Source organism: Syzygium oleosum, unplaced genomic scaffold (genome assembly GCF_021117445.2).
Source record: "Syzygium oleosum isolate NSW1041296 unplaced genomic scaffold, Sole_v2.1 Sole_v2.02, whole genome shotgun sequence".
NCBI lineage: Eukaryota > Viridiplantae > Streptophyta > Magnoliopsida > Myrtales > Myrtaceae > Syzygium > Syzygium oleosum.
In genome coordinates this window covers 4,822,621-4,836,137 of record NW_026607486.1, presented here as the reverse complement: position 1 = coordinate 4,836,137, position 13,517 = coordinate 4,822,621, and the positions used below count along the sequence as shown (strand labels likewise).

At 43.3% G+C, this 13,517-nt stretch overlaps 2 protein-coding genes across 2 annotated transcripts; both read right to left on the bottom strand.

The window, feature by feature from the left end:
- Nucleotides 1–1,500: 1,500 nt before the first annotated feature.
- LOC115665470 (fasciclin-like arabinogalactan protein 1) lies at nucleotides 1,501–3,686 on the bottom strand. Its single transcript, XM_030587354.2, has 2 exons — nucleotides 2,918–3,686; nucleotides 1,501–2,354 (listed from the first exon to the last, which is right to left on the bottom strand). The coding sequence occupies exons 1-2, from the start codon at nucleotides 3,569–3,571 to the stop codon at nucleotides 1,779–1,781; spliced, it is 1,230 nt and encodes a 409-aa protein (XP_030443214.2). The 5' UTR covers nucleotides 3,572–3,686; the 3' UTR covers nucleotides 1,501–1,778.
- Nucleotides 3,687–11,424: 7,738 nt separating this feature from the next.
- On the bottom strand, nucleotides 11,425–12,410 carry LOC115663689 (protein TIC 20-v, chloroplastic). Its single transcript, XM_030585681.2, has one exon. The coding sequence runs from the start codon at nucleotides 12,323–12,325 to the stop codon at nucleotides 11,714–11,716; it is 612 nt and encodes a 203-aa protein (XP_030441541.1). The 5' UTR covers nucleotides 12,326–12,410; the 3' UTR covers nucleotides 11,425–11,713.
- Between the last annotated feature and the right edge of the window lie 1,107 nt (nucleotides 12,411–13,517).

Below are 13,517 nucleotides of genomic sequence, written 5' to 3'. Positions count from 1 at the left end.
CTAATGAGTTTTTGTCTCTCCCCATTTTCTGTACTTCTGGTTCTGGATCCCTGGGATGGAGTAAATTAGCTCAATTGTTGCCTTATTTGAAGTTTGAAAAGGTAAATCAAGAGATGTTTTGCTGTAGGTTGAATCAATTCTAGAGCTGCGTATTTCTCTTTTCCTTTGCCCTTAATTAATTTGGGCTGGACCATATATAAAAGTTGCTGACGCAGATGTATACAATCTTGAACTAAGTTGCGCTAGCTGTGTCCCTAGGAGTTTAATCACCAAAAAGAGCCCACTGTTTGTCCGTTCCGGGTCTCTCTCTCATGCAGATGAAGTAAAGGTTTCTTTACTACCCCTTGCTAAGCCATGACAGATGTTGTGCCCTGCGGCACCAAAATCCGCAATATTACAAAGCAGAAGGGATGAGAACCACACTGACCTTCGCATTCACACAGTGAAACAGCCCGTCAAAAAACCTGTACACAGGTGTAGGATTCTCTTGAAACCACCGTATAACCCTTTTGCGACTCTCTCCGGCTCTATACCTATAACCTACCGCCGTTCTTGATCCTCCTTCACAGGTCACAGGGGTCCTCAAAAGGCTGAAATGTCTCTGCAAAAGCTGTTGATCTCACTTGCTAATGTCTTGCTGATCCTCTGTCATGATTGTGTAGTAGAGTCGAGGTCCAGGGTTGTTTCCAAAACTGGCTTGCTTTCTTCTTCATCTGCTTCTGCTGCAACATGCACCAATTGCACAATCTGCCAGTACCCATGTCACACTTTACCTCCCCCATTACCGCCCCAAGGGTACCCTCTCTATGGAGCGCCGCTGCCACCGCCTCCGCCACTGGCCACGGGCTATCCGGTGTCGGGAGCACCGCCGCCACCATTGCCGGTTCAAGGGAATTTCCCGCCGGGTCAGTTCACCGCCTGCTGTCAGTTTGCCCCCCCAATTCCTTATGGTTATAGCCCTCCTAATCCTTATGGATTTGTGCCCGTTGACAACCGCTCTGCTGCTCTTGCTTTTTTCCCGTCCTTGCTCTGGTCGATAGTCGTCGTGCTTTGCTTTATCCACAATTAATGGTAAGTTTGATTTTCTTCTTTGTTATAGGGTATCTGAATTATAACCCCGTTGGCTTCTGTCATAAAATAATTCTCGTGTCATTGCATGTATAATACCCGCTCCGTGTACTTATGTGTTCCTTTCACTCGTTGAGCAAAAGTCGTTTTGTGCTCCTTGTGAAAATAAGGTAACATTCGCATTTCACTAGTTTAAGGTATATGTATCATATTAACTTGAGTCGATTGTAAGTGAGACGGACACAAAGATGTCCGATAAAACGATCTTGTCAATATCGGTACAAATGATCTTCCCCTCGGGTTCAGCTACGGCGGTAACCCCTTGAATCTAGAGCCACTTGACTTATTGATAACTACGACTTATCATGATAAAATTTACAGTGTTACCATGTGAACCATAAGATCACCAAGATTGCGTTTAGGCTGCTGTAATTAGGATGCAAATAACTCATTCACTATCAAACAATCTCATAATGAAATATACAGAAACTCTAATATGTTACACCTCCTGAGACAAACTCTAGTTGAACTTGCAACACGTCAAAAGCAAATCATAACCACAGAAAACCCTTACAAATACACACAAGAGACACCAAAACCAATCAAGAAACTATGACTAGTTCAATGGGAATAAATACTACATCCTACGAACCACCTCTCACCTGACTTATTTCACTCCAAAAATGAAAACATCTAAAGGCACAATAAACTCATAGCAGAAAATGCGCACCAAACCACAAGCTCCATACGAGAAAACCAAATCTTGCGCTTCCAAACCTCACACTGCCATTACTATCTGCGGTCTGATCAGCAACATCACCATCGGGAGAGTCAGCCGGTGAGTCCGCAGAAGCCGGTACCGACTTCCTCTTCGAAGACTTCGGCGAATCAGCCGCCTTCTCGGGTGCAGGAGCTGGGGCCGGAGTCGGGGCCGCCGCCTTAAACAACTCCTTCGGCATCAGAACCTTGTCGATCGAATAGATTGCGAGCGGCTGCTCGTCTAGCAGAGTCCCGGTGATCTTAACAGTGTTGACTCTGGTCTTTAGGGTCACCTGTTCGCCGTCGTTCTGCACCGTGAAGTCGTACTTGCTCGCCCCGTCGGTCGCCAAAGTGTTCATCGGTCCATTGTTGGACTTCAGCATGGCCATGGACAGGTACATCGGTATGGCGAAGAACTCGAGGAAGGAGGCCTTCCCGGGTGCTGACAAGTTCTTGTACTTGGGTAGAAATTGCTTGAAGGGATCATCAAGAGGGCAAAATGTGGTTAAGCCTCCTTCCACATTGTCCTGCAATTGGAAAACAAGGACAATCACTCAGCTATCAGAACCCCAACACAAGGTACAAATACTTCTAGAAAAGATAACCTGAATTAACAACAGGGCAAGACATTCAAGCAGCTTAGGTTCTTCACCTGCTTGACCATTTAAGGCTGTATTTATTAACTTGCCAGGGCACAACTTAGGTAGTAATTAAGTACAGCTCCACGCATGCTATTAATGGCCAATGTTGCAAGAACTAAATTAATCCCAAATGTTCATTGTTTACCTCAATTGCATGTCGACCTCTTTCAAAAACTCCAAACAAGAAGGAGATCTCAGCGCTAAGATGAGACCACCAAAGATTTTTATCCGACATTCATCAAGTTCAGACAGCGGCTGACCAGTTCTGATGTCCAAATCAGAAAACCCCAACAGAAAAAAGTCAACAGCTTTGGACTCCTCATTCCCTAATTAGTAATCACTTAAGATTAAGAAGCAACTTGCTCTTTACTCTACTAATTACCTCTAATCCATCCACTAATTAATTAAGATCCATAATTTAAGAAACCCCCACATACCCACCCGCTCACCTCGTAAGTCTTCATGGCGTCCGCGTTCGCCTCCAGCGTGTCGGCGAACGCCTTGCACCCGTGCGCCGACATCAGCCTCGTCAGGTTCATCTCGCTCGGCCCCGGGGTCGGCGCCGCCGCCACGTCGGAGGGCAGGGCGTTGCTGATCTGGATCACCGAGATGTTGTACGGGATCTCCTCGAGGCCCTTGACGAAGTAGGTGTCCAGGTGGCCGTTGTTGTCCTCGGGGGCGAACCCGACCTTGCCGCCCTTGAGATCGGTGATGTTGACGAAGCCGGTGGAGCCCGGGGCGGAGCCGGTGGCCTGGAAGAGGGTGGCGGCGAGGGCGGTGCCGTTGGTGATCTGGTGGAGCTTCTTGGGGCCGAAGTAGTCGAGGAGGACGTGGAGGGAGAGGATGTTCTTGAGGGTGGCGATGGTGGGGTGGGGGGCGAGGAGGCGGCTCATGGCGGCGTTGTCGAGGGCCATGACGGTGATGGTGGTGCGGCTGTTGATCTCGGCCGCCAGGTGGGTCTCCGTCAGGTAGTGGTTGAAGGTCGAGAACTCCGGGTGCTTCGCCAGGAGGCGCGTGATGTTGTGCGCGCGGGCGACGGTGAGGGCCGCCGCGAGGAGGGAGAGGGCGAGGCGGAGGAGGAGGGGGAGGCGGCGGAGCTGCATTGTGGCTGCGGCGGCGGCGGCGGCGGCGGCGCGTGAGGGGAGGGGAGCGGAGGTGGAGAGAGGGGGAGAGTGAAGGACGAGGAGAGAGAGTGGAGCGTGGAGTGCAGGGGGGAGCTGAGCTGAGCTGAGCTGAGTAGCATAAGCAGGTCTAGAGAGAGAGACAGAGAGATGGGTGGTCTTGGAAATGGGGCTGGTTTTGGGGGTATTTACTAATCAAGCCACTGCTTAAAGTCCTTTTTTTTTTTTTTTGTTAGTACCACCAAAAAACCTCAGATGACACTTACTGTGACACCAATACACTTACTGTGACACCAATACCGTAAATTTTTTTGTGTTGCTAAAAATCATAAACTTACTCATGGTGACATAAATATCCTAAACATTTTTTTGTCATAAAAAATCCCGTACTTATACGATATGACAAATATATCTTGGATGGAACTGAAATAAGATATATATATATATATATATATATATATATATGTCACACATGTACACAAAAAAATTAATGGTATTTATGTCGCAGTGGGCAAGTTAGGATTTTCGGCGACAAAAAAAAATTTGATCATACTTTTGTCACCGAAGACATAATTCGGGATTTTTTGTGGTATTTGCTCCTTTTTTTCAGATTCTTCAACAAATACCCGATCACATGATACCTTGAATCAACTTTGACACTAATTAAGTATCCGAGACTTCTTGGTTACTTACTCTCAATCAGACATAATGATTCTTTCATCACACACACATTGCGTAGGAAAAACACATTAATTCTCGTGACGGCGTGATAAGATAGCGATATATACATATATTTGGCACCGGATCCGACATCTCAATCTTATGGGCCAAAAGCATATTAACATTATAGAGTTCGAAAAGGGTGACTTTACCTGAGGCATGATTGAACTCAACGTGAGTCTAAGATGACAATTACACCTTCGATTGGACTAATGATGTCCACCGCTTTCTTTCTTTGTTTCCTAAAAGATGTGATGGTTTGCACGTGAGAATCTTTCTAGAAGGGATGATAATAAATGTCTAACCATCTTTCTAGCTCGTGATCTACATCATATGTCCTTGTTTTTTTGGTCGGATCTAAATCATATGTTCCCCCGCGAAAAGTGTGGAACACCTTCCATGACATCCCCATAACCTTCTTCCTTTTTCCCCACTGGCTGTTGAATTAATCGAATTATGAAAGGCATGATTTGGTAACCATGATAGCAAAGATCGATCCAAAAGAAAAGGGGATCGGTGGCTAATCTTTTATTTCTAAATCGTCATAATTCAAAGGAGGAATCGTGGCAAATGGGCAGAAAAAAAAGGAAAGAATGAATCGGGAAATAAATCATAAAAAAAAAAAAGGAAGAAGAAGGATTCAATCGCAATTTGCAAATGCATGATCATATCTATCAAAATTCGAGCCCCGGATTGGTGGTGTCGTGTAATAAATTCACGACGAACGGCTAACGAGACGCCACCAACATACCATCAATGTCGTTAATGCCGTCATTTTTTATTATTATTATTATTCGGAGGAAGGAGATACTCGTCATTTCACTATTCTCCGCTTCTTTTTTTCCCCTCCCTCTCTCTTCCGCACGCGAGTTGCAGACAGCGCTGTGGCGCGACATGGCCGTCCTCTGCACATAAATGAAGCGCGGGTCCACCACTATGATGCGCGAAGAAGAAGCGACCCCCCCCCCCCCCCTTTTTCGTGGGACAGGCTAGCTCGCCTCGTGGCGTGGCGACACGTGGACGGCCGATGATCGGATCGATCACGAGAGACCGGCGGGCGGGGGGGGTGGAGATCAGATCGCCGCCACCACCCCCCCGCGTCACCGACAGAATCGAAGGAGCTGGCGTTGCGCCTTAGCTGGAATCAGGAAAAGAAGCTTTTTGGGACGAACATGGGGGGACTGAGGTTTTTTCATCGACTTTAGCTACCGAGTAGGAGACTTCCTTTGGATCTTAGAACGAAAATGGAACTCCCTCCACGTGCCTACTCAAGCTACAGTTCGGCGCGACCTCTCGAGCCGGCCGGTTCGCGGAAAAGGTAATCCCGATACGCATAACCTGCTGGCGAAACCAGACGTGTTCAAATGGCCAATGGTGGCCAGAGGCCCGGATTTAACTTTTGTTGCCCGAGTTGAGTCGTCTAGAAGAAAATGATGTGCATACTCACTCTCGGACCTGATGGCGGATCGAGAAATTGAGGCCGGGGACGAGACAAAAAAAAAATGGGGATGCTACGTACATTGAAAATATTTTGTTACTTTTTCCTCAAAATTTATCCAAAAATCCACTTTTGCCCATTTAAAAAGAGAAGCCCAGTCTTCACGCTCACCTCACTACCCTCACCCTCACTCGACTCGTGACGCCTTGAGATTCGTGTTAGAGTCATGAATTTGTTTGGGTTTTTTTGGGTTGATGCGCCGCTTTGCATAACTTTTTTTTTTGGGTTGGATTTAGATTTTCCTCATCCTCCTCCAGGTTCGTTAATTAATTGTTTAGGTATATCCATATATATCCAAGTGGCATATATTGATTAAATTTTCATTATATTTGTGTAGGTAAATATTATTTAGTAGATCTTGGATATCCAAATCTCACGGGTTATTTGGGGCCATATAAAGATGTTAGATATCATTTGCCAGAGTTTCGACAAGGTCCTACACCAACAGGGTATCGAGAAGTGTTCAATCGTGCCCATTTCTCTCTACGCTCGGTAATTGAGCGAGCCTTTGGTGTATTAAAAAATAAGTGGAAGATTCTGACAAATATGCCATGTTATCCGTATGAAAAGCAAGTGCAAATTGTCATAGCGACAATGACTTTGCACAATTATATATGAAGAAATGTCGTGATCGATACGGATTTTGAAAATGCAGAATTGGATCCCGATAATGGATATTCAGTTGATCATGATGATGTAAATGAGGGGATTAATGTATTTCATTCTTAGGGACATGTATGTGTATTATAATGAAATGACTCCTTTTTTTTAAAATTTGTGAATATATTTCTATTATGTTATTCTCGTCGCGAAAATATAAAAGTTACCGTCATTATTTTTTTTACTTCAATTTTAAACAATTAAATTTAAAAAAACATAAATTGGTTACACCAAAAGACTTTTCAAATATATGTTTACCAAATAACTTGCATTTCCAAAGCACTTTTCATGGATGTTTGCTAAACATCCGCATTTCCAAAGTCTTGTGCTAAATGTCTTTGCATTTGGCCAAAGCTTTCCAAAGCTCGAACCAAACAGGCCTCTCTCGGACCTGATGGCGGATCGAGAAATTGAGGCTGGGGACGAGACAAAAAAAAAAAATGGGGATGCTACGTACATTGCGGAATATTTTGTTACTTAAAAAGATGTAATCAGTTTTCGGACTTATGGGACAAGAGCCACCACTAGCCCTTTTAGGTCAGGCCATTGATGGGTCAATTCAGACCGATCTACAGTTTTTTTTTTTCCTCATCGTGGAACACTTTGACAACCACGCCTTTGTACACTTCTAATCCAAATAGAACACATGGGTCTAGATAGCGGAAGCTCTACGAATTGATTGACTTTGCATGTAAGCGTGTGATCTGGAGCAGTTTGTGCACAGTTCGTGAGATCATTCTCGACACTCGAACTGAAAATTTTCCGATCGCGCCATTTATTCAAAGTCAAAACAGAAGAGAACGCCCGCGATTTCATGCGTAATCTACTCCGACCAGAAGGCGTTATACGTATTACTTTTCGAGAAGAAAATGTACCCAACAATTTCTTTTTATATTTTCCATTGGTTTTTTCTTTTGGAGGGGGGGGCGATCGGGTTAAGGTTTATCTGGAGTTAATGAACTGGACAGCATTAAGGCTGTCCGAAGATTAAATCAAAATTAAATGTCAGGGAATGATTCCACCGAAATTAGGGAAAACGACAACCTCCAAAGGTCCAGTTTTTTTTGTCTTTGTCAAGCTCTAAAGCACGACTTACGGCCCACAAATTGTGAATTTACCAATTTGCATCGAAAGGTTGTCAGCTGTTCTCTTCCTTTTTCTCTACTGCTCTCTTCTTCTTCTCCCTTTTTCTGTAAGGAAAATTACATAAATGGCATCCGAACTTTGACATAACGTGCGCCGTAATCCTTAAACTTTACTCAATGTAAAAAGTGATCCATAAACTTTTAATTTATTTAATATGATTCATGATTTGTAAAAATATTTAATATTATCTCTAAACTTGAATTAATTAAAATATAATATTGAACATTTTCGTAAAATTCAATGATTAAATTGAACATGTACTATAAGTCCAGGGATCATATTGAACGAATTAAAAGTTCATGGATCATATTACCCATTAAAGTAGAGTTTAGGAATTACATTGCACGTTAAATCAAAGTTCATAAATCATTTGTGGTATTATCCATTTTTCATTTTATTTTATCACTCTTTAAGAGCTTCGCTAGTTGGTGGCCCAATCAGCCTTGTTTTAGACTCATAGCAGTAGCCCAAAAGCAAAGCTAAGTGTAGAGAATCTTTTAGTTAAGAAGGATAGCTTTCGTTATGGAAGAAGAGGTCTCCCAAGTAAAGAATAAAACCAAACAAGCTGGGATCCCCACGTTTGGACGCCCCTGGAAACAATAATTTCAGGCTTACTTTTGCTGATATAATTATAGCAAACAATGTTAGTACAATGTCATCACATGTCCTCTCGTGCTCGCCATGTTCGTACGTGGCCATTCAATTGCCTCCGACCATTTTCGATTTGAGGCCCACTTCTTCCCTGATATTGTCGGGACTCGGGAGGGAGAACCCCCGTGCGCGATAACTTAGCGATAAAAGGATCACGATTTTTTCATAAGATCACAAGTTGGAGGGAAAAGTTGTCCAAAAAAATTATTAATTTATTATATTTTTATCAATTCAGTGTTCAATATTTTAATTTCGTTAATTAAATCATAAACATTTTTATATTTTATCAATTGAGTTAAATCCATTCGATTTCGATTGGAAAGCCGGACGTGGGCGTCGATAGTCACGTAGCCGTATGCGACGGTGGCTGGATAAATTTTAATTATTTTTTTATTTTTCCTTTTTCTTTCTTTTCTTTTCTTTTGTTTTTCTTTTTTGGTTCAAAGGGCCACAAATCCTCGGGGGGCGAGGGCTGTGGCCCTCGCTAGATCTGGCAAGGCGAAGGGTACCAACCCCTCACTGAGGCCAGCAAGGGGCCACAACCCCTCACAAGCCACGGCAAAGGCTCACAACACCCTCGCCGACCATAGCAAGGGCCATGAACCCTTGCCCTCGGTCGACGAGGGCTACAAAGCCCTCACCCAATGGCTGGCACAGGTTGGCACCCTTTCAACCAAAAAAACAAAAAAAAAAAGAAAATTATTAAAAATTTATTAAAATCTATTCACATCGGCGTCGCCGCCCACGTCTGGACATGCCAAGTAGGGCAATCGTCCACGTTAGCAATTTTCAGTTTGAAATTCAATTGGCAAAACTTGAAAATGTTTAGAACTCAATTGGCAAAATTAAAAAGTTTATAAATGAATTGGCAAAAGTGCAATAAGTTTAGAACTTTTTGAATAATTTTCCCCAAGTTTGAGCCGAACTTCTAACCAACTTATGCCTTAAGCATTTGGTATCTCATATGGAGAAACTTGAAACTATAGTAATGGACTCGTATGCTTATGAATAGGTTGAGTAGCATGACTCAAACCAAATATTCTATAGCAAATGTGAAGCCCTCATTATAAGCCCCAAATGGGTAGCTAAACCTTGGGGTAATCGGTTTTTGGGCGGCCCGATTCCTACCCAGAAATTGGGAACCGGACCAACGGGGCCCATTCCCAGTTTGTAGAACCAAGAACCAAACCATCTGATCCTGGAATCGGATCGAACCGATCAGTCCAACTAGTTCCTAGGTGGGAAAATGGATCAAGGTTTGTGAAGGATTAGGGCTTGGCAACCCCATCACCAGTTGAAGTCGAGAACGAGTGGGAGCTTTGCAACGACGACGGCTTCATTTACAAGCGCAAGAAGTGGCGTCTCTACCCCTCTGCGACGGTGCCTCCTCCTCCTCCGTCGCTGCCAGACCCTCCCGTGGAGGAGACCGTTGGAGGGAACGCAAGAGAAAGGCGCTTTTGAAGATAAAGGGTCGGTATGAGGAAGATTAGCAAATCGTTAGATGATTTAAAACTTAATTGGCATAATTGAAAGATTTAGAACTAAATTGACAAATTTTCAAAAGGTTTGGAACTAGATTGGCATAATTGAAATATTTAAGACTGAATTCATCGTCATATAATAGATTTGGGACTTTTTTGAATAATTTTCAAATGAGTTTTGGGAGGGATGGCCGACAGATAAGGGCCCTGGTGACCGACAAAGGCGGAAGCTGGTGAGGGTCGCTGATGGCGAAGTCACCCTCACAACAGTGGTGTCATCGGTCAGTGGTGATGATAGAGGAGAATCCGGAATTATGAGAGTTTTCTGAAAAACGACTTTCAGTGTCAAAGCGTAAACAAGAGAAGTTCTAATCACAATACATGATTATGAGAACGACATTCATTTCATCATCACCGTTCTTGAACACAGACAGGCAAATTCACATGCTACGACTTCCATTCCCCCAACTGCTTGCTTCCGCTATTCGAAACTAGCGCAGCCAAAGGGCTTGATGGCCAAAGGCAGAAAAAAAAAAACAACTTATGATTCTTGAAAAGTTTAGTTCATCCCAGATTACCCCAAATCTGAATCATCGTTAACGAAACCCGCATCATGCTAATCCTGAAATTTTACCTCCCTTTCAGGGATTCTTCATAATCTCACGCTCGCGATGCGTCTTCAAATTGCTATTTTAGTCTGAGCAGTTCAAGCCCCTTTACTGTCTCATTTTCCACCATTCTAACTTGCAGCAAAGCCATCAGCCTTGAGCTTTATTGGTCTATGAAAAGCATTAATCTCCAGTAAAAAGCTAAAAGTGAGACTACCTAATCGACCATTCGAAAAGGTGATAAGATCCAGCTTCAGTTTGTCATTGTTCCGAACTCATACCCTACATCCAGTCAGAGACCAGTTCACAGTTCTAATCTGTATTGGTAAATATGAGGTTACCTTTGCATGTGTCACGGAACATCCAGCAATCAATGGAGTCCGGGACAGACATTTCAGTCTAGAAAACATAAATCTACTCATCTGAGATCACGAATCACTCCAACAATTAAGAGAATGCCAAGTTAATCTACGTCCTGGGCTACCCAGCTGCCTCCGAGCTGAACCACACTTAAAAGTGTTAATTCAACCAAGATGGCGGGAGGACTTGTAGGTTTTATCAGACACGAGCAAATACATGAATATCTAAGACGGCATGGAATTTATTCTAACCTCAATTGCAGTAACCCAACCAGTCGCAATCCAACAACAAACAATGCATAGTTCAGGAGACAATACTGACACACTTGCGAAGGCAACCTGACAAAGCGAGTCTGAGTATATGTCAACGTGTCGAGATATTCTCATTTCATCCATGACACCGTTCAGTGGCATGTCCGCGGAATAAGCAGCCTCTATTTAAGCTTCAACCATTCATATATATTGAATAAGCATAGACATCCAGCCTTGACTTGAGTGCAACCACAAGGCTTGATTTCAATGGATCATGTATAGCACTCTTCTAGCTTATAAGCAAAGAACCTAAAAAATAGAGAATCCACGCAGACCACAAACGATGAACATTCTTCTATAATTTTTCCCAGTTGAAGTTCAAAGTAGTTAACAAACCACTCTTCCAGCCTCAAACGGTCAAAAAGCCATAGACACCATAAAGAAAATAAATGCTTGGACCTTCAGCTAAATAGATTGGAGACTTGATTGAACATTCCAAAATTCTGTATTTAACTTTGCAACTACATCAGATAAGATAACTATGAGAACGAGTCAAAAAATGGTTACCCGGGCTCGAATTGCGCTATCTATTTCATATCAGACAAGCAATCACAAAATTCAGCTGTATGAGCTTCTTCCTATCAGGAACAAGTAACTCAGTAAACTAATACACAACACCATCACGAAATGTATCGCGCAAATTACAATTGGGGCGTAAAATAATCATCGATAATTAATCGACCAAATCTTCAAAGAACTTGCCTCTCGGCAGCCTCGGCAACAATGGGCAATCTCGGAATCTGGCCCAGCAAGCAAGAGGACGACCCATAAATCAAGCAAACGAGGAGGAACAAGAACACAGTGCTGTCCAAGCTCATCATCAAGTCCAACCCCAACCCATCCCGCGGGTTGAAGCTCCTCTCCAGCAAGTCGGGGAAAATCAGCAACACATCGAGCACAATCGCCTGCATGGTGTTGAACCTGACGTAGCGGCTGAAGTTGGGGTTCCGCACCACCACGAAGTAGAGCGTCAAGAACACCAAGAACCCGTTCAGAGGGAAGCCCTTGAACACCCTGATGGCCGGGACGAGGGGCTGGACGAGGGACTGAAGCGGGGCGAACTGGTTGATGACGTACTTGCCGTACTGGACGCCGTCGAAGAAAGGGTAGAAGTAGCAGACGGCGGAGATCAGCCGGTCGGGCGCGTCGGCGGAGTCGCCGTTCTTGGACCGGACGGCGACGGGCCGCCGTGGCCTTGCCGAGGCGAGGGCGGCGGTGGGCGGCGGGTGCCCGAGATGGGGGTAGGCGAGGAACGGCTTGCAGGGCGGCGTCAATGGCGAGAGGAGATAGGAGATGGTCATGGCTGAATTTTCGAAAGGATTTTGGATTTTTTGAGCCGAAGAAATTTCTTACGCAGCGCCAAAAAGATTGTGGGAGATTTTTCTGGTTTCTGATATTTTTGTTTATTTATTATCGGCATGGTTTCTGATTTTTTTTTTAATTGTGGATTGGACCCTTTGGATGGGCCGAGCTTAATTGGGTGACAACCCAAAATTTAAGGATAGGGTGTTGTGAAAATCAAAGGATTTGTTCGAATTTTAAAAGATTTATAGTTTCGTTTTATCAATTTAATCTACTAGTTAACTAAACTTTTGTATTAGTTATGATGAACCGTTTATCGTATTATTTATATTAGGGCTATACGGACTCGAACGGTAGGTCTTTTCACATGGAAGATGTTTTTGTGCTGTCGTATGTATTGAGGATTGAAAATCATTTCAAGTTAAGCATAGCGAATTCGATTCATTCTCTGAAGTTATTTTACATGAGCCGTGCAAATGCAGCTCCATTGATCTTGTTTGTAGGGGGTGATGAGGTGGTGTCCGAGCCTAATTTAAGGAAAGGTTTGAAAGAACCTCCTTCCTACTAAAGATTTCAAGATGATACTGCGATTTTTACGGAGCCTTTTTTAATTTGGGTTTCGATAGAGTAAATATCATATAAGAATCTCATTCGTAATCAAAATGTATTTGACTTTATCTGTGATGCTACCGAGATGATACAGCAATTTTTACAGAGCCTTTGTGAATTCAAATTTCGATAACCACGACGTTGGAGTAAATATCATATAAAAGGATGCTAGGTTCATCTTTTGCTAGGAAATTTAGATAATAGCAAACCAAATTTCTTTTCCTATACAACAAAAGTTGCATCCGATGTAACTCGGAGGCAGCTCGGGGTAATCCAACATGATAGATTACGAAATTGTTTGTCGGATGAGATCTTGCATGATAAATGAATACGGAGTGAGTATAAATTAGTGCAAATCATTGTAGATAACGTATCAGAAAAATACTTCGGAATGAAATCGAGTGGTTAAGAACTTAGTTTTGCTGTCGTATTTCGCTTTTCTTTTCCAAATAACAATGTATCCCATTGAGGGTGATTTGAGAACAATCGAAGCATCAGTCGATGCACATAAAACGAGGGCAATTTGCATGTATCTAAGGACATGTGAAACACAAGTTACATCAAACTTCATTGCTAAAATCT